This window comes from Xyrauchen texanus, chromosome 22 (genome assembly GCF_025860055.1).
Source record: "Xyrauchen texanus isolate HMW12.3.18 chromosome 22, RBS_HiC_50CHRs, whole genome shotgun sequence".
NCBI classification, from domain to species: Eukaryota; Metazoa; Chordata; class Actinopteri; order Cypriniformes; family Catostomidae; genus Xyrauchen; species Xyrauchen texanus.
In genome coordinates, this window is record NC_068297.1 from 3,248,433 (window position 1) to 3,269,757 (window position 21,325).

The window sequence follows — 21,325 nt, forward strand, 5'->3', positions numbered from 1 at the left end:
AATTTCTGAATAATGTTCTATGAAGCAATGCATAATTGCTTATTTCTGATTGATGTATTTATTTTCAAAGACCATGATTTTGTTCTCTTTAGAAAGGACTTACAGGTTGCTTTTACCTAAGTCAAAATAAACCATTGCAACTGTCATTAAAGTTACTCCAACATCCTGCTATTTCAACTTTTAGTACATTGCTATGTGAAGTACACTATCTGGGTGTAATTTTACTGCAACTGGCAGCTTCCTGACACAATGATCTATGTGGCTTGCCTGTTTTAAAGTCATAAATCAGGACACTTTGACTTTGCTTGAAGTGATTTTTGCCAAGGAAAACAGTTGCTGGCGCTCCTTAAAACTCAGATTCTCTGGAGATCTCAGAGTCTTGAAGCTTTTGTGATCCAATTCGCTATAAGAGTGTTAAAAAGCACATGATTGCATTACAATATTACCGTAAATATCTACATAAGTATGGTTTTATAGGAACAGTTCTCCCAAAAAGGAAATTCTCTCATTGTTTACTCACCCTCATGCCATCCCAGATGTGTATGACTGTCTTTTTTCTGAAGGACACAAATGACGATTTTTAGCTCTGTTTGTCCATACGATGCAAGTGAATGGCGGCCAGAACTTTGAAGCTTCAAAATGCACATAAAGGCAGCATAAAAGTAATCCATAGGACTCCAGTTTAATCCATGTCTTCAGAGAATAGACCAAAATGTATCTCCTTTTCACTTTAAATCTTGCCATTGCAGTCTCTAGGAACAATCCTGATTTTTAAGCTCGATTACACTTCCTAGTGCTTCCTCTGCACATGCGTCGAGCACTAGGAAGTGTAATCAAGATACATTTTGGTCTATTCTCACCCAAAATTGATTGGAGTCGTATGGATTACTTTTATGCTGCATTTATGTGCTTTTTGAGCTTCAAAGTTCTGATCACCATTTACTTGTATTATATGGACCTAAGGGTGAGTAAATTATGAGATTATTTTCACTTTTGAGTGAACTATCCCTTTAAATACTTGATGTATTCTGGAGAAAAGACTGCAAATATGCAGTTTGACTTTAGAGATGTAGTGACTCACCCAGAAGAGATCTTCTCAGGTGTGACGTTGTTGTCACATCCTGTAGATTCCTGAGTAACTCCATCTGCAATTCCATGAGTCATCATCAGAGTTACATCAACGTGTAAGATCTGAGCCACGGTTTACTCAATGATTGATTTTGAAATTTCCTTATACTTTTCAAACCGCATTGTTCATAAAACCTACCTTCCGATTGCTGGACAGCTGGTGATTCATTCTTGCACAGCAGTCCACTCTCGCTATTGTTAGACTAGAAAGACAATCAAAAATTAATTATAAAAGCTTGCACATATAATACATACTGTACAACCACTTATTTTGATTTTGTACACTGAACACCTTAAAACGTTGACTTTACTCTTGACTAATTGACTGAGTAAACCTGTTCCCTCAATTGAAATGAGTAAATGCATCTACAAAACTTGTCTAAATAAGCTTAATTCACCACAGAAATGCATATTGGCCTGTACTTCATGTTGCACATGCACAAGTAGAAAACAGGGTTCAACTTGACCAAAGGGCAACATAAATAATTCTACAAAAGTGCTAAAACCTCTATGATTTCTTAATAACAACTATTTAAATGCCCCTATAAGCTCCCCATAAGGAAGCATCATTTAAATAAATTATGCACAATGCATTATGGGTATTTCCCACAGCCTCAATTTTGTACTCAATAGTTTTGAGTTATAACACTAAAAATCTTAAGTCTGTGAACATTTCTGAAAAATAATAATAATAATTCCTTACATTTATATAGCACTTTTCTAGGCACTCAAAGCGCTTTTCATAGCATAGGGATGATGATGCGACAGCAGCCATAGTGCGCCAGAACACCCACCACACACCAGCTATTGGTGGGGAGGAGAGAGTAGAGTGATGTAGCCAATTCAGGGATGGAGATTAATACGAGGCCATGATAGATAGGGGCCAATGGGGGGAATTTGGCCAGGACACCAGGGTTGCACCCCTACTATTTACTAATGGGATTTATCTGGGATTTTTAATGACCACAGAGAGTCAGGACATCAGTTTAACATCTCATCTGAAGGACAGTGCCTTTTACAGTATAGTGTCAGTAGAGTGGTGGTGGTGTAGTGGTCTAGCACCATAACTGGTAATCTGGTAATCAGAAGTGTTCGAGTCCCCCAGCCACCACCATTGTGTCATTGAGTAAGGCACTTAAGTGCAGGATTCTCTGGGGGGGATTGACCCTGTAATAAGGGCTCTGTAAGTCACTTTGGATAAAAGTGTCTGCCAAATGCATATTAGGACCCACACACACAGACCATAGGGTGAGCACCCCCTGCTGACCTCCCTAATACCACTTCCAGCAGCAACCTTGGTTTTCCCCAGGAGGCCTCCCATCCAGGTACTGGCCAGGTTCAACTCTGCTTAACATTAGTGGGCAATCAGTCAAGAGCTGCAGGGTGATATTGTGCCAGTAATAAATTAACTTGGATATTTGAGTTACAAGCCCCAAAATTGGCATTTCAAGTCATGTTTAATTAAGACTATACTTGATCTTTCCAGTAATGTCAACATTAGGGTTTACAGTGTATCCGGTCACATCTGTTTCAACATAACCTCTTTATTGCTTCCTGCCTTAAGCCTCATCCATTCTGTCCTCTCATCTTCCTCATTCTCATCCATCTGAAACTCTTCTAGTCTCTTCTGGAACTGTAGTTCTAGAGAAAGCCTCCGCAGATGGTCACTCTCCTCCAGGGTGCGCTGCACTTTGGCCTGTAACAGCTGAACTACTTGTTTGAGTTGGTCTGTCCTTTGCTGGTTTTCCAGCTTCTCTTGAGCATCCCGATTCCACGGATCTCCAGTGGGGAGTTTGCTAGTGTTGTCAACCCTTTTATGCCCGTTCTGGTCAGGGTCAGCACCTAGGTGCTGAGATGGGCTTCTGTTTTTTGGGTAATTCTGTGATGTGTTTTGAGTTGGTTGCAGGATGACTATTGTTTTCTCCAGTACCTGGGTAGATGACAAATGGATATTGGACATGAACAATTTTTTCAATATAAAGATGTGTTTATTTGTATAAGGGAAAATGTGTTTTAATATACTGTACTGTCAGTGCTGGCTAGTAACAGATTACATGTAATCTGGATTATTTAATAAATCAAGTACTTTTAATTGGATTAAATTACATTTTAAAATACTCATAATACCTCATACAGTTACTTTTTTATAGATAGCATAATTACATATTAACAAGGCAACGAGAGTAAATTGTTAATAGTTTAGTGATCATTCTTATTCTCTTTTGTCGTTTATTTTAGGATTATTTCAGGTTGATTTTATGGTCATTAATGTTCTTAGCATTGCTAGTGTTTTATGCACTTAAAATTAACTTGATGTCTCAGTGCTTTGAATTATAAACTTTGGCCATGCACATTCATTGCTGTTAGATTTAATGTTTATTTCCTTCATTTAATGTTTAATGCGCTTTTTAAAAATGCCTTTAAAAAAAAAGAAATTTCTCTTTGTACTTTTTTTGTACTGTTTAAATGATTATCCTGTATTCAAATGCATGTGACAGAAAATAAATAGAATTAGGTTCAAAGTAATCCAAAAGTAATTGTATCAGATTACCACAGAAATGTAATATATTAGATTACGTTAGTGACTGCATTTTTATTTATTTTTTGTTATGTAATTTGTAATCAGTACCTGATTAATATGAGGTCAAGCAAACTGCATGCACAATAATCATAATACAGTTTTAGTTTGAAGTTTTAGCATGTCACACATCATGACATTTTAATTTTGACACATTTGTGAAAGGGGATGCATGGATGTATTGGCCACTGATATTTATTGACCAATTATTGACCCAATTAAAACCATCAGCATATTGATCATAAGCATGAAAACGGCAATATTTTTAAATTATGTATTTGTTGTGTTCAATAAAGTTTACATGATTTTTATGTCTATCATATTACATAAAATGTAAGTTATATTGTTTAGAATTGCAAACCCAAAGTGCAAAATGTTTTTGAAGTGCAAAATAACCTTTTTAATTATTATTAATATCTTGTATTTATCTTTCATTGCTGCTCTGTTAAAGTTTTGGCCTGTCATAAAAAGTATTCAATATATCCAGTCCAAGTTCAATTGAAATTGTCAATTGTTATAACAATAAAATAGCTTTTGTACCCCTTTGCAAATTGTTTTAAGCATAATTCATAAGCAAAACAGTGATCTGATGACAAAATAAGTTAAGTGGCAAAACATCAATATCGGACAAAATGTTTACATCGGTGAATCCTTAATTTGTGAGCCACAGGACTCAAAAATTGCTGACAAAATGATCAAGACCTTTTAGGTGTCTACGATATATGTAAATTCATGACCTGTCATGACATTGCTCATTTCTAAGTTCATAATGAGGACAGTCAAAGCACAGCACAATTTCCACATTTTCATTCAAATTTGCCTAGAAAAACACCTTAAAAAAGGCCATTGTTAGTTCATGCACAAAATCAGTGTTCAATGCTGTCCATCCAAATTGTAAGAAAAAAAATTAAATGAAAATTGGTCATTTTTCTTGCAAACAGCCCACCTTTTGCTGTTGACGTCTTTGAGATGTTTTGGTTGAATCATTGGCTTCAACACCTCCAATGAGGATTCGTTCTGGTTTTCATTCTGTCTATGTGCTGGAGAGACGGGTTGGGTTGCCACTACATGGGCCGGACTGACCGGCTGGCGGAATGTACTGAATGAAAGAGTGTTGGCTTGTGGTGAGTAGGGGACATCCACTCGTTTCGGCTGCGACGGGGCGGCTGTGGGGACCTTCCAAAATCCGTTCCAGTGTCCCATTGGTGTGCTGGAGTAGTTGGAATTCATTGGACATATGGATCCAAGGCTTTTCCATTTGCTCAGGTCGTGCTGCATCTTCAAGTACTTTGGTCTGTCCAATAAGGGGCGTCCTTGATCTTCACTCCAAAGATTGTCTTGAGAACGTGCCTGTTTCTGGACAAAACCAAATCAACCAAAATTTCAGAAACTTCCTCAGCTGGATTTTTGACTTGGTTAATACTTTTTCTAAAGAAAGATAAACATAAATGATGATGAAAGCCTACATACATTTTTAATTTGACCCATTTTCAATAATCTGAAGAAATCTGAAAAACGACATGATATTGTCTCTAATATCACTGAAATTCAATACAGAGTGGCCCTATATGTATTTGGACACTTCAGCCACACTTAAAGGAATTAAATGAAAATTGTCTCATCATTTACTCACCCTCATGCCATCCCAGATGTGTATGACTTTCTTTCTTCTGCAGAACACAAACAAAGATTTTTAGAAGAATATTTCAGCTCTGTAGATCCATACAATGCAATTGTATGGTGGCCATAATTTTGATGCATCAAAAAAGCACATAAATGCAGCATGAAAGTAATTCATAATACTCCAGTGTTTAAATCCATGCCTTCTGAAGAGATATGATAGGTGTGGATGAGAAACAGATCAATATTTCAGTCTTTTTTTACTATAAATTCTCCTACCTGCCAGGTGGGTGGCGATATGCAGGAAGAATGCGAACTAACCAAAAAAATAACTGTCTGAAAGTGGAGATTTATAGTAAAATATTGACTTAAATTGTAGATGTTTCTCACCCACAACTATCATATCGATCCTGAAAATACTGGAGTATTTTATGCTGCATTTATGTGCTTTATGGAGCGTCAAATGATTTGCACTTGCACTGTATTGACCTACAGAGCTCAAATATTCTTCTAAAATCATAATTTGAGTTCTGCAGAAGAAAGAAAGTCATACACATCTCGGATGGCACGAGGGTGAGTAAATGATGAGAGGATTTTCATTTTTGAGTGAGCTATCGCTTTAAAATTATATGAAAGTCATTGCAAGAAAAAATGGCTCTGAAAAACGTAGTTCCTATTTCAATGACATTCAGGCATTTAAAAGTGTGTCCAAATACTTTTATTCACAGTTTAATATTTATTTGTAATATTTATATACAAAAATATGTATTTTATAATATAAAAAACCATTTGAATGCAATGTAATGTAATATGTAAGACCATAAATATAACAAGAGTACCATAAAGTTCATCTTTTGCTGATTCCTGGAGGATGTAGCCCTATGTTGAGACTGGTCAGAGCTTCTGGGTGCTTTATTGCTCTGTGGATTCGATGCTGGAAGGGTTTGATATTGTCTGTGATACGTTTCCAAAATACCAACATCTGAAGAGGTATTTCTGGGTTCCCCCTGGGGAAGATGGAGAAGTAAGCAGGTAGTGAAGCCAAGGGGAAAACACCTGGTACCATTCACAACCAAGAGTCTTATATGTACTCACATATTCTATAAGATTGTCAGTCGAAAAAGATACCGTCATCCTTTCAGGGACACCTGAATCGACGGCCATTTCCTGGTTAGCTAATGGCAGAGGTAGATTAGAAAATAAAGATCTCAAAATATGACGTCATTTATGTGCAGTGACACGGGACACTCACATGCCAGGTTGGGGTTTGAACAGTATTCCAGTTTCTTTTTGATCAGTTTCTGGTTTTGTTTCTTGTTTGGTCTGTTGAGTGTGTGCTGATATCTCCATGTCTTTGATGGTCTTGATGGATCAGACACTGAAGGGACATCAGAAACACTGGACGTCCGTGTGACCTGGTCACTGTTATCATAGTCTAAAACACGTGGTGAAATATTTGGATTGTTGCAAATAAAACATTTGTGATACGTTGATGATATACAGTATCTCTAGAATATTGAACATTCTGGATATATATATATATATATATATATATATATATATATATATATATATATATATATATATCATAGTGAGGGAGGGGTGGGGGTATATTTGATGTATTTATTTATTTATTAAATGTTTTTTTTTTTATGAACTTGTTTAAATAAAATAGGTAAAGGGTTTTGAATAGCTCAATGCATTATTATTATTATTATTATTATTTTTCACAACACTGTAAAAATAAATGCATGTATACAGAGAAAATACAGTATAATTTAACATTCATTGCATGTTAAGTTCCCCTAAAATGCATGTATTACCACACATTTACATTTTCCTTGTTACTTAACTGATTATATGTGTTACTGTAAAAAAAAAAAATGTAATTAAATGAAGGTAAATGTCATTATTTTCACATGTGAAAATATAATTTTAACCTGAAATGTCTGTTTAAAATGTGCGCAAACAAAGATTTCTTCTTTAACATTATTTTCACATTTTTTATATGTCTAAAATCTATTTATTTACACTAAAATAAAATTTTTCTGCAAATATTGCTCATTAAAATAAGCAGATTTTACTTGCAAAGTTATATTTGGAACTTTTCTTAATTTGATTTTGCATTTGCGACTCAAACTATTCACTGTAAAAAATGTCTGTAATTTTAACAATAAAATACTGTAAAAATGCTACAGAAATAAAATTGTAATTTATTTATGAATATTAACTGTAAAATATACAGTAAAATATTTTTATATATTTTAAAAGGCAATACAGTAGTTTTTACAATAAAAGTTTGTAAAAAAATAAATAAATGTTAGATGTAATAAGTAAGATTTTCCTGTATAATTAATAGTAAAAATGTACATTATGTTTAATAAGAGAGTACACTTTTTACAGTAAATGATTGTTAAAATTACAGTAAAAAAAAAAAACGTAATCGGGCATTCCCAGAATTCCCTGCGTGACCCATCACATTTAATTATATTTTATGGGAATAGTTGTTTCTTCTTATTTTGTAATATCAGTTATGTACTTTGGGGTGTTCTGTGTTATATTTGATGTAATTTAGTTCATGTTTATTGAATTATTTAAATCTCACGTGTTACCCTGATGGTGTTTAGTGTTTGTGTGAGTGACACTGAGCACTCTACATGTTTATTGGTCATTGCTCCTGGAAGAGCCACTATTGGTGAATTTCATGTCATCATGTGACCTTGTATAGTTGCTATGGTGATCAACAAATACCTTGTAGAGTAAAAAGCAGATTTTTACAGTTTCAGAAGGCTAATGTTAAGTTTGTGAAATTATTGTACTGTAAATTTAACAGATTTTTTTTTTTTTTACTATATTTTTGATATAATTATTCTGGCAACCACAGCTGCCAGTTTTTTTTTTTTTTTTTTTTGTAAAAACAACAGGATTTATTTTTTACCATGTTGAGTTTATGCTGTACTCACAATATGAAGAAACTCAACAATTCATTTTGAGTGTCAAAATTGATCTGGATTTTTTGTAAAATGTAAATAGGGCCGTAGCAAGGTATTCTGGGCTCCCTGACATTATATTGTTTTGGGCCCCTTTCATATTAAAAAATAGACAGTTTAGATTTTGTTGTGGACCCCTAGAATCATCACCACCTTTCACCCCATTAGCCACGGCCCTGCATATAATTTAATTAATGGATTTGTGGTGTAACAACAGAAATATCTTTTAGTATTTTGCATTACTGAAACTGGGTGGGGGATTTCTATAACTGTAAAAATGTCTGTAATTTTAACAGAAACCCCAAAGTAAAAATGCAACAGTGAAAAGAAGGTTAATTGGTTAACAGGTAGTTGCCTGAACATATACAGTAAAAAATATTTAATAAGACCAAACATAATTTTACAGTAAAATATTGTAAAGAAAATTATTTATAAAATAAATGTAATATGTAACCGTATGATTTTACCATATAATGAACAGTAAAAATATATATATTATATTTAAAAAGATAATATAAATATAAATAAAGTTATGTACTTTGGGGTGTTCTGTGTTATATTTGATGTAGTTTATTTAATGTTTATTGCATTATTTAAGTGTCACACTCACATGTTACCCAGATGATGTTTTGTGTTTTTGTGAGTAACACGGTCTATAAAAATGGTTATTGCTCCCGACAGGGTAACTCTTGATTTAAGTCATCATGTGGCCCTCTGTAGTTACTACGGTGTTTATCAATACAGATAAAAAAAAGTTTTTGTTGTTCCAGGCTGGTTTATTCATTTGATATAATTTAATAATGTAAATGGCAGTGAACAGTGAATTGATGGTATTTTACCGTCTGTTTTTCCCAGCATGCTTTGCATGAGAATAGATCGGGACAGTAAATGTTGAAATTAAGAGATATTTTATGTGTTTATGTGTCAGATGAATAAAGGGGGAGATTTGTTAGTATTTAATGTTCTGTTATGTTAAGATTTAGAAGAGTTTCTATAATGTTGAAGTTTTGAGGGTTTCCAGGACTTCCATTTTTTTTTTTTTTTAATTTATCAAATTTGTACATACATGTTTTTTTTTGTTTGTTTTGTTTGTAATAATGTTCTAAACATTTTTTTTTTGACAAATTATCAAAAAAATATATTTCTATTTACAGTACATACATGTTTATATATATATATATATATATATATATATATATATATATATATATATATATATATATATATATATATATATATATATATATATAAAAAGATATATAAATATATATAAATAGAAATATATTTTTTGATCATTTGTAAAAAAATAAAATTAAAATAAATATATATATCATGTTCTACAAATTCTTTTATTTTAATTAAATGATCAAAAAAATATATTTCTATTATACACGTTTTTTTATATATATATATATATATATATATATATATATATATATATATATATATATATATATAATGTTCTACAAACTAATAATTATTTTTTTTTTTACAAATGATCAAAAAATATATTTCTATTATACATGTTTTTTTTTTAATAATGTTCTACAAACTAATAAAAAAATGTTTTTATTTATTTTATTTTTTTTACATACATGTTTTTTTTTTTGTTTTGTTTTGTTTGTAATAATGTTCTAAACATTTTTTTTTTTTTTTTGACAAATTATCAAAAATATATATTTCTATTTACAGTACATGCATGTTTTTTTATGTTTAATATTCATTTTTATTTTTTTAACAGTCAGTGTACCTTTAGATGTTGTTTGGGATGGCTGGGCAAACATTTCCTCAAGACCATAATACACCGCTGCTGACTTAACAATTTCCAGCGTTACAACTGATCTAGTTTGCATCATTATCTCTGCAGCCCTGTTATGATGACAATGCATTATTACATTAAACAATTGCATTCAGATCACCTGCGTTGCACACCCAAGTGACCAAAACATGCCATCTTTAATTATTTGAACGCATACATAATGTACCAGGCATAAATACACAAAAATATAGAACTGAATATATTAAACTTAATATTACGCTGATTATTTCACCTTTCCTATGACACCCCCACAAGACTCTGTCCATCCACACTGAGTAACTGATCGCATGGATTCAGTCTTCCATCCTACACACAAAGCACACATCACCATAGTAACTACATTTACATGTGTTCATTAGCAGAGGCTTTGATCCAAAGTGGCTTACACGTGAGGAATACAGCAAAAGCTAAATAATATGATTCTGATGCACACATGAAAGTTACTGATGTCTGCATAATGATACAGACCACATTTGCTGCTCCTCCATGGACGATAGATTTTATAAAAATGCCAAGTTTCTCCTGCCCAGCGCCCTGTAAGGTGTACAAACACGAACACACATGACATATGAATGCATAAGATCAGTCCGTTTCCTGAAATGTATAAAGTATATGACACAAGTTGTTTATTTAAAAGCGATTGTTGTAAAATAAGTCTTACCTTGGCTGCCACAATGCTCACTCCCATTCCAGCATGCAGAGGTTTCTTCAGAATTATTTTCACCGGTTTCTGACATTGACCAAAAAAACTATTTCAGATTTTAAGTGACATCTGTTTAATGATAAACAGTGTTCAGCAGTAATTAAAGCTTTGTATAAGCTTGAAAATAATATGATTCATCAATAGCTCCCCTATGTTCCTGGTGTGTTTGATGGGTGAGTAAATGATATCGGTTTTACCGATTAATCGGTGCCGATTGTTGCTTTTAGAAGGATTGATATCGGCAAAAATCTATGTTGACAGTTGCCGATAGTTTATTCATCATTTCTTAATTACAAAATAAGAGTCTCTGGTGTGTTTTGGACTTTTTTGTTTGTTCTCTTGAGCAACCACTGGGCGGCGCCATGATAATTATATTTGCCTGTGTATATTTGTGTTTCTGGTCTCGAGACACAATGTAAAAACTACCAAAATGAGCGATTCAGACAGAGAACAACAACCATTTAAGTGTTATTTGGAGTAAAAATGTATATCATCCAGTTGTTGGATGTCATAACTCAAAGTAGATAATGATATCAACATAACCAACCTCGGGGGCCTGGGTAGCTCAGTGGTAAAGACGCTGGAGGCAACTGGGATTCGTCCTCCGCCACCCGGATTGAGGTGAATCACTACGTGTCCACGAGGACTTAAAAGCACATTAGGATTTGGGCATTCCAAATTGGGAGAAGAAAAAAAAAAAACATAACAACCTCTGACCATCACTTCATGTCATCTACATACTCAGACGAGGCACTGTCATCTCGACCCTGTTAAGTATCGGCACTTTAAAGCCACATGTTTTTGAAAAAGTTTACAAATGTAATACTTTAAACATCACATTACCCACTTTGAATATATATGCCGATGCAAGATCAAGAACTGGAGACTGGAAATTGAAAACAGGCGAATCATGGAACACTTCCACATTAAGGAAAAAGGTGGACACTTAAAAGTTCCATGCTATGCACCAAATCTTGTTATGTTATTTGGGGGATTTTGGTTGAACAATGAACTGCTTCTGGGATATAATTCATATAGGACTCTTTTTTTTCCTCTCCAATTTAGATTGCACAATTCCCAATGCGCTCAAAGTCCTCATGGTGGTGTAGTGACTCGTCTCAAACTGGGTGGCGGAGGATGATTCTCAGTTGCCTCCATGTCTGAGTCCGTCAATCCGCTCATCTTATCACGTGGCTTGTTGAGCGAAATGCATATGTGGAGGCTATTCTCCACGGCATCCACGCACAACTCACCATGCGCCCTACCGAGAACCACATTTTAGCTACCACGAGGAGGTTACCCTATATGACTGTACCCACCTTAGCAACCGGGCCAATTTGGTTGCTTAGGAGACCTGGCTGGAGTCACTCAGCACGACCTGGATTCAAACTTGCGACTCCAGGAGTGGTAGTCAGCATCTATACTCACTGAGCTACCCAGGCCCCCCATTTAGGGCTCTTTGTCTTTGCCCATCATAGTGAGTAGAGGTCTGCAAACCGATACAGGCCCGATGGGACCCGAGAACGGGTTAAGGGCTGGGTTCGCATCAGTTTATCAAGTAAGACTTCGGGCTGGGGTCGGGTCCAGGTTTCCATACGCGCTCACACTCACAGACTGTTCTGTTTTCCCATTGTTTAAACACATCCTGGATGAATTTCTTTGACATTTGCACCGCGTCTCGCTTTTTCTTCAGCGTCTCGTGCAGGACCGGCATATTTTAAACACCATATCAAGTTAAAATGAACTTCAAATTCTCAAAAACCATCTTTGAGACACCTTTTTGCTCTAGTGTACTTAGGGGCTGCTGTGCCTTGTTAAAACTGTATGTTTCAGTACTGTTACGAATGCTGCCTATATGCTTACATAAAATATAGTCTATTGCAACAGCACTTGCTAGAAGAAGAAATTAGATAGTAAGCAATTTCAGGGCAGGCTTAAAATCTGATGGTTTTATTCGGGCCAGGTAGGGTCGGGCTGCACGTTCTTGGGTACGGGTTGCATTTTAAGGCCCGTGCAGACCTCTAATAGTAAGGAAAGGATCAATTTTACTATCAGCCCATTAATCAGTTATCGGCCTTTCCCACCATGTACCAGGTATCGGTAAAATTCACTATCAATCAACCTCTAGTAGTAAATGAAAAACATACCCATGAAGCTGACCTCTCTGTGGGACATTCTGACGTACCAAAGAAGACGGTCCAAGTGCCAACGCAGTTAGTATGAGGAATTAATTTACAAAGACCTAGAGAAGGTAAGATGATGTCAGTATTTGATATCCAAGGAACATTAAATATTGTAAATACACACTTTTAATATTTGAGGTTCCTCTATGCTTCTTATGCAACACCTTAGCAGATAACCATTTTTTGGTCGAAGGGTTCTTGAGTTGCCAATATGATTCTTTGTAGATTTTAAGTTCTTGATTTGGAATCACCAGTGACATTTTTCTGAAGAACTAGGGAGCAAAAAAACTTCTTTGCAGAACCTAGACAGTCGTCCTGTAGGATTATTGTCACGACCCGTGCTGGACTGTTCTGTGTTCGTCTCTGTTTTGTTTTGGGAGCACTTTTGTGTGTGTGTGTGTGTGTGTGTGTGTGTGTGCGCCAGCCATGTGCTCTCCCTGCTCGTTCCCCTGACCTCACGTGTTTGTTAGTCTTGTCAAGTGTGTATCTCGTGTGTTCCTGTCTTATTTTTCATTCCCCCATGAGAGTTTTTGTTTAGTATTATGTAGTTTTGCATTTTTAACCGGATCAGTCTTTGTCTCCCTCCTGAGAGGTTTTGTTCTGTTTTTGATTGTTTGTTTGTTTAAATAAATATGTTATTTACCTCATTCCTGCATTTGGGTCCACACTCCTACACTCACCCTTGACAGTTATTCTGTTATGTTTCTAATCGTTACCAATATTTATTTTCAAGAGTGCAGGTCTGCCCGACAAAGGCAAAATTGAGAAGGTTTAAGCGCATATTTTTTATTTACAGTAATTTTCCCACTCTGTTTTCTGAATCTGAGCATATTTTAGCAATAGCCATGACACAGGACAACCGTAGGCGAAGACAGTGGTTTTCAAACTGGGGTCCGAGGACCCCCAGGGGGACATGAGGGGTTGCTAGGGGGTCCGTGAGTGTTCTTAAACTTGAAGAAACTTGAACAATCCAAGGAGTGTTCACCTTGGAGTGTGACAGGGATGTCCTCTGGCCCCCACATTATTTAATATCTATTTTGACCATGTGGTTCGTGAAGCCTTCGATGGCTGTACTGGAGGAATTTCCATCTGGTACAGATATAATGGGAGGTTGATCGATGCCCGGGTGCGGTCAAGGGATGGCTCCCTATTGGTCAACCACATTATGTATGCTGATGATCTTGTGATTGCTGCTCACTCAGAGGAGGAGTTGGAGGCACTGCTGATGAACCTGGAGCTTGCCACTAAGAGATGGGGCCTGACCATCAGCCCAACCAAAACTAAGCACCTTCCTGGGTATTATGTACCAATGGACACTACACCCCCACAGCTCCCAATTGGTGATGGGGCAGTTGTGGAGAGAGTGGAGTGTTTTCCATACCTGGGCAGTGTGCTTATGACCAGCTCCGATTTGACAGCAGAGGTCTCACTCCGAATCAGTCGAGCGGCATTATCTTTTCATCGGTTGCGTAATGCTGTGTGGAAGCTACCCGGTTTGTCGCTCCGCACAAAGCTTCAAGTATTCTCGGCCACGGTCATTCCCTCCCTTCTCTATGCTTGCGAAACGTGGACCCCCCTAATGGAACATCATCGCCGGCTAGAAACATTTAGGCTGGCCTGCCTAAGATCCATCCTGGGTTTAACCAGGCTGGATTGTGTGAGGAGCTCACAAGTCTTTGAAAGATGTGGACAAAGTCCCATCGGTGAGCTCCTCCGGCAGGCAAGGTTGCGTTGGCTGGGTCATGTTGCCCGCATGCCCGGCCACCGCATGCCTAAACAGTTATTGTTTGGCCGGATAGAGGGGGCTAAGCGGGCGCGGCACGGGCTGGAGAAGAGATGGAGTGATGTGGTACAGGAGGATCTGGAGCTGAGTGGACTTGCCGACGAATGGTACCAGCAGTGTCAAGATCGGCCTCTTTGGAGGAGGCTTGTGAAGGATGCTGCTGGCCAGTTGGAGGCAGTCAGCCCTCCAACAACAACGGAGGGCAGAGGAGCGGCAGCTCACAACAACGAAGCAGAGCGCAGGGTGGCTAAAGCACAGCAAGTTGGCACAGTAGGGGGCACAGGTGGTGCATCAACCAGTCATCTCAGTCATTCGACCCATGTCACCGGTTGGATCTGTCCCGTGACCTCCTGCCAGCGGGCGTTCGACACTTCACGTGGCCTTAACGTGCACATAGCCTGGCACAAGCGTCGTGGTGATGTCACCGCCACTTAGTGGCGAATGGCGGTTGTTTGTTTGTTTGTTTGTTTTAAACTTGAGTAGAAAAAAGGTATGCTGTCAACATACTACAAATTTCGCTAAATTATTCCTTCTGAGGTTTCCTCAGAAGGGTGGCGGGCTTCTCCCTTAGAGATAGGGTGAGGAGCTCAGTCATCCGTGAGGAGCTCGGAGTAGAGCCGCTGCTCCTTTGCATCGAAAGGAGTCAGTTGAGGTGGTTTGGGCATCTGGTAAGGATGCCCCCTGGCTGCCTCCCTAGGGAGGTGTTTCAGGCACGTCCAGCTGGGAGGAGGCCTCGGGGAAGACCCAGGATTAGGTGGAGAGATTATATCTCCACACTGGCCTGGGAACGCCTCGGGGTCCCCCAGTCAGAGCTGGTTAATGTGGCTCGGGATAGGGAAGTTTGGGGCACCCTGCTGGAGCAGCTGCCCCCACGACCCGACTTCGGATAAGTGGTTGAAGATGGATGGATGGACTATAGGCTGACACTGATATTTTGCATCTTTAAGCTTTCAGCATGTACACAGAGGTAAAAGAAAATATGTGGGGGAAAAAAGGCTATTTTGCACTTCTGTTTTTGCATAACTCACATTTTACATATTATGATAGAACATTACAAATATATATTATGAATTATTATATTTGACGTGCTTTACTTTTTTGTATTTCATTAATTTTGGCAGAAATTTCTTTAGATTTCACACAGAAAAATTATTATAAACGTAATGCAATGCAATACATGTACGTAATAAACCATCAGATTTTCAAATTGGCATTTTCATAATTGGTCATAAGCATGAAAATGCCACTATCAAAATCCGGTGGTTACTATTACATTGATTCATTTTTATCAATAGTTTTTAGCTAATGATTTTATTTGGTCAATAATTGGCCAATACTTTTAATAAAAATATATTAATAATTCCTTTTGACTTATACACTCACCTAAAGGATTGTTAGGAACACCATACTAATACTGTGTTTGACCCCCTTTCGCCTTCAGAACTGCCTTAATTCTACATGGCATTGATTCAACAAGGTGCTGAAAGCATTCTTTAGAAATGTTGGCCCATATTGATAGGATAGCATCTTGCAGTTGATGGAGATTTGTGGGATGCACATCCAGGGCACGAAGCTCCTGTTCCACCACATCCCAAAGATGCTCTATTGGGTTGAGATCTGGTGACTGTGGGGGCCATTTTAGTACAGTGAACTCATTGTCATGTTCAAGAAACCAATTTGAAATGATTCGAGCTTTGTGACATGGTGCATTATCCTGCTGGAAGTAGCCATCAGAGGATGGGTACATGGTGGCCATAAAGGGATGGACATGGTCAGAAACAATGCTCAGGTAGGCCGTGGCATTTAAACGATGCCCAATTGGCACTAAGGGGCCTAAAGTGGGCCAAGAAAACATCCCCCACACCATTACACCACCACCACCAGCCTGCACAGTGGTAACAAGGCATGATGTTCTCATTCTGTTTACGCCAAATTCTGACTCTACCATCTGAATGTCTCAACAGAAATCGAGACTCATCAGACCAGGCAACATTTTTCCAGTCTTCAACTGTCCAATTTTGGTGAGCTCTTGCAAATTGTAGCCTCTTTTTCCTATTTGTAGTGGAGATGAGTGGTACCCGGTGGGGTCTTCTGCTGTTGTAGCCCATCCGCCTCAAGGTTGTGCGTGTTGTGGCTTCACAAATGCTTTGCTGCATACCTCGGTTGTAATGAGTGGTTATTTCAGGCAAAGTTGCTCTTCTATCAGCTTGAATCAGTCGGCCCATTCTCCTCTGACCTCTAGCATCAACAAGGCATTTTCGCCCACAGGAGTGCCGCATACTGGATGTTTTTCCCTTTTCACACCATTCTTTGTAAACCCTAGAAATGGTTGTGCGTGAAAATCCCAGTAACTGAGCAGATTGTGAAATACTCAGACCGGCCCGTCTGGCACCAACAACCATGCCACGCTCAAAATTGCTTAAATCACCTTTCTTTCCCATTCTGACATTCAGTTTGGAGTTCAGGAGATTGTCTTGACCAGGACCACACCCCTAAATGCATTGAAGCAACTGCCATGTGATTGGTTGATTAGATAATTGCATTAATGAGAAATTGAACAGGTGTTCCTAATAATCCTTTTGGTTGAAAAACCCTCGTCTAAGAGACTCAATTTTAGCCAAATCTGAAGCTGCTGCATTACTGTGGGGTAGAGTACATTTTAGGAGGTGATTTTAAGAATATGTATCACATTATAGGAATATTCCGTACAAGTTTAGCTCAGTCGAAAACATTTGTGGCACAATATTGATTACCACAAAAACTCATTTTGACTCGTCCTTCCTGTTTTTGTTTTGTTTTTTAGTGAAAAACTGTGTTACAGAGAGGCACTTACGTACAATGGAAGTGAATGGGACCAATCCAGGGCTGAATGATTTAGACAAAAAATATCTAATTGTGATTATTTTGAAAATATTGCGATTTGAAGTTAAATGATTTTTAAGAGCTACGTCAAAAAAAAAACAAAAAACTAGTGTTTCATTTTGACCAAAATTAAGTCATGGGCAAACATGCCGTACTGCCAATTGAAAGGGTGTTCACACTTAAATTATTAAGTTAAGACTATTTATTAATTTAATTAAATCACAGCCTTTGTGGTTTGATAAATGCACAACGTCATATTGCAAATTCTATTTTATTTAGATTAATCGTTCAACCCTAAGTTGCCGTATCAAAATTATACTTACAAAACATGAACAATATGCGTGTAAACATGATTTCAGTGTGATAAAATCGATTACCTTTTTTTCTGGGTAAAGTTATAAAGTTCAATTTTACAATTATATTACCATGACAACCCTTAAAATACTGTACAAATGACAATTTAAACAACTTTAATTATTCTGTTGAAACTCATGTAGTATTTGAGCTGTAATGTAAGTGCTTTTATAAAATGATCAGCTCCACATTTCTGCCTTTTAAACCCTCCAAAAATTGGCCCCATTCACTTCCAACAGAAGTGCCTCATTTATGCTTTATTTAAAGAAAATGAGGGACGAGTCAAAATAATTTTTTGTGGTTGTATGATACAAATCCTTTCGATTGCACTTAACTTGTATTGAACATGGAATATTCCTTTAAGGTGTCCCAAGTACAACATTAAATACTTTGGTACCTGTACGACAGATGGGCTCTAAAAACTCTTGAAATCCTTGCGGAATGCCATGCATGGAATCACTTGAATAACCGTCCTCAGGCAACAGGAATGGCAGGTGAAGATCTAGTTCCTCTTCCAGTCGGATGTCTCCACCCTCTCCCCTCAGGACGTCTGTCGTGGCCTCCGCCAAGGCCACCACGTGCTCCATCAAACCCTATGAATGGCAAACTCTGAAGACACCATCTTTCAATGGAACACTAGTACATCCATGCACAGCTTTGTGGGGTTTTTTGGGAACACCTTATTGCCTAAAGCAGGGGTATCAAACGTTCCTGGAGGGCCACAGCCCTGCAGAGTTTAGTTCCAGCCCTGCTCCAAAATGCCCCCTTGTAATCTTCAAGCACTCCCGAAGACCTTGATTAGCTGCTTCAGGTGTGTTTAATTAGGGTTGAAGCTAAACTCTGCTGGACTGTGGACCTCCAGGAACTGAGTTTGACACCCCTGCCCTAAAGTATGTAGACACCCAAACATCACATACTTATGTGCTTAAATGTGGGCTATTATCATGCTGAAATAGAAAAGCGCTCTCCCTAAACTGTTGCAAATGAGTTGGAAGCACACAATTCTCTAGAATGGCAATGTATGCCATGGAATTTAGATTTGTCTTCACTGGAAGTAAAGGATCTAGCCCAAACTTATAAATGATGTAGTCAGTGTACTTACTGGTGGAAAGTGGGGTTGATTTGGGGCGTAGTGATATTTGCTCATCAATGCCCTTAACTGCAGAGAGTTCAACTTGTAGCATGTGGACTGAATTGTCTGAGCATCTCGTGTAGAATAAGGGGTCATGGTCAGAACTATTGTTGCCTGAGGGGGAACAACAGAAGAGTTCTTATCATTTTTAAGGAAATAACCAGTATAATCCTACAGGACAGGATTAGACTTTTGATGATGATAAATATCTAAATTATAGTTCAAAACGGTAGCTAAATAAAATAATGTACCCTTATCGACATCTGATTGTCTACTGCCCTATAACCTTTTGTGCTTCCCAGATTTTACGTGACATTAGGTGGTGACCCAGCACAGTACAAAAACACAATTTTGATGGTGCCATGCATCAGCAACCAATAATTCGCTGCACAAAACCCATTGTGGCCACCGAATTTAAAGGGATAGCTTCAGTCCACACAGGGTGCTCGCCATTGATCCAATGGTAACAATGAAAGCTCAGGGGCTGGGGGGGCCTGGGTAGCTCAGTGGCAAAGATGGTGACTATCACACCTGAAGTCGTGAGTTCGAATCCAGGGCATACTGAGTGACTCCAGCCAGGTCTCCTAAGCAGCCAAATTGGCCGGTTACTAGGGAGGGTAGAGTCACATGGGGTAACCTCCTTGTGGTTGCTATAATGTGGTTCATTCTTGATGGGGTATGTTGCGAGTTGCGCGTGGATGGTGCGGTGGATGGCTTGAAGCCTCCACATGCGCTGTGTCTCCGTGGCAATGTGCTCAACAAGGACCATGATAAGATGCATGGGTGGCTACAAGGACTTAAAAGCACATTGGGAATTTGGCATTCCAAATAAGGAGAAAAAGGGGAGACCCCCATGCCCCTTGCACCAGCTCAAACCATGCTTAAACTTGTTTCATTGTCTGGGTTGAATTTTCTTATACCTTGTGTAGATATATGGTGCATTCACATCATGTTGTGAATTCGTTTTTTAAGGATGAGGGCCTACTGTGCCTAATTTGATTAGCTTCTACAAAATGACGGTGATTGGCTGCACAGACTTTAATGTAAACGACGAAAGATCCAGAAAGTGATTTCTCCTTCCTTTCGAACATTGATAAGCACTTTTATTTTGCTGTCCTAACTTTGCTCATAACTATGATTGCACGGTTGAGATCCACCCAATGAGAATCACAGCTCTACAACATACTATACCTGGATTACGCGGCTGAGATGGCAGTCAACTGCCAGCTCCAGTCCCTGTCTCTCTGCCCAGGCTTCTACGTGCCTCAGACGCTGACGTAGAGTTTTGCCCCAGTAGTGTGAGCACAGTGTAGATCCCGGCCCGGCCCCTGTGAGCCTGTTCAGGAGCCAGGCGCCCATGAAGTGTAATTGCTGAGAAAACAGCTGGATGCTGAGAGCAGGGTTGACCCGACATCTCCGGAGCAAATTCATGGTCTTTATGAGAGCGTTCAATACACCCTCTGAGAAACAAATGCAGAATGGAATAGGTTCTTTATTTGCTCCCCAACAAGACAATTCAGTAAGTCACAAGCACAAAACATTTTACCTATTTCTTTTGCCTGAGCTGTCTCCTTTACATCAGTAAAGAATCCAGGTAAGTAGTTTTCAAGATCAACCCGAAGTCGATGTGACAAGTACCTGGAGAAACATGAACTCTTAATTAAACTTTAACGACAAGTCCCGTTGACTGCTAATGTCATGATGCATCACCATTTTATCAAACCTGAATGCCTGTTGCACAAGATGAGCGAGAGTGTTTTGAGTCTGCAGTGTGATGGGCGACAGAGCCTGATCCTGCCTGATGAAGTTGAGGAGCTCAGATGTGTTGGCCATCCAGAAGGCAAGAGCCACTGCGATGTTCCTCTGTTTCTACTCGGGGAAACATAGACATACGAATCAATGGCTGGGATTTTTCATGGCGGATCCCACGGTTGTGGAATACCTGGAAATATCAGGAAAGTTTAGTTTACCTGAATGACATCCTGTATCAAGCGCACAATTTTGTCAAATACCCTGCAGATGTTCTGTTCAGCCTGTTGGGGGGTTTTATTCCTCTGTTCTGACTGGCTGGTTATAAATCGGCCAACCAGATAAAACACATATGCAGGCGAGAGCTTGAAGTGGATTGTGGAGCTGTTGATGTCATTGACCACAGCAAGCAAGAAAGCATCCT

At 38.2% G+C, this 21,325-nt stretch overlaps 1 protein-coding gene across 1 annotated transcript in view; it reads right to left on the reverse strand.

Annotated features, from left to right (window-relative positions):
• Nucleotides 1-285: 285 nt before the first annotated feature.
• The window catches only part of LOC127662293 (afadin), a 24,399-nt gene continuing 3,359 nt past the window's right edge, over nt 286-21,325 (reverse strand). The window contains 18 exon segments of the mRNA XM_052153428.1: nt 286-403; nt 1,082-1,145; nt 1,268-1,331; nt 2,669-3,058; nt 4,790-5,062; nt 6,303-6,382; nt 6,579-6,761; nt 10,067-10,185; nt 10,368-10,441; nt 10,604-10,669; nt 10,797-10,865; nt 12,986-13,080; nt 18,418-18,613; nt 19,123-19,266; nt 20,344-20,612; nt 20,699-20,790; nt 20,876-21,021; nt 21,123-21,325. The exon segment at nt 21,123-21,325 is cut by the window's right edge and continues 3 nt beyond it. Coding sequence (XP_052009388.1) covers nt 286-403; nt 1,082-1,145; nt 1,268-1,331; nt 2,669-3,058; nt 4,790-5,062; nt 6,303-6,382; nt 6,579-6,761; nt 10,067-10,185; nt 10,368-10,441; nt 10,604-10,669; nt 10,797-10,865; nt 12,986-13,080; nt 18,418-18,613; nt 19,123-19,266; nt 20,344-20,612; nt 20,699-20,790; nt 20,876-21,021; nt 21,123-21,325 — 2,645 coding nt within the window.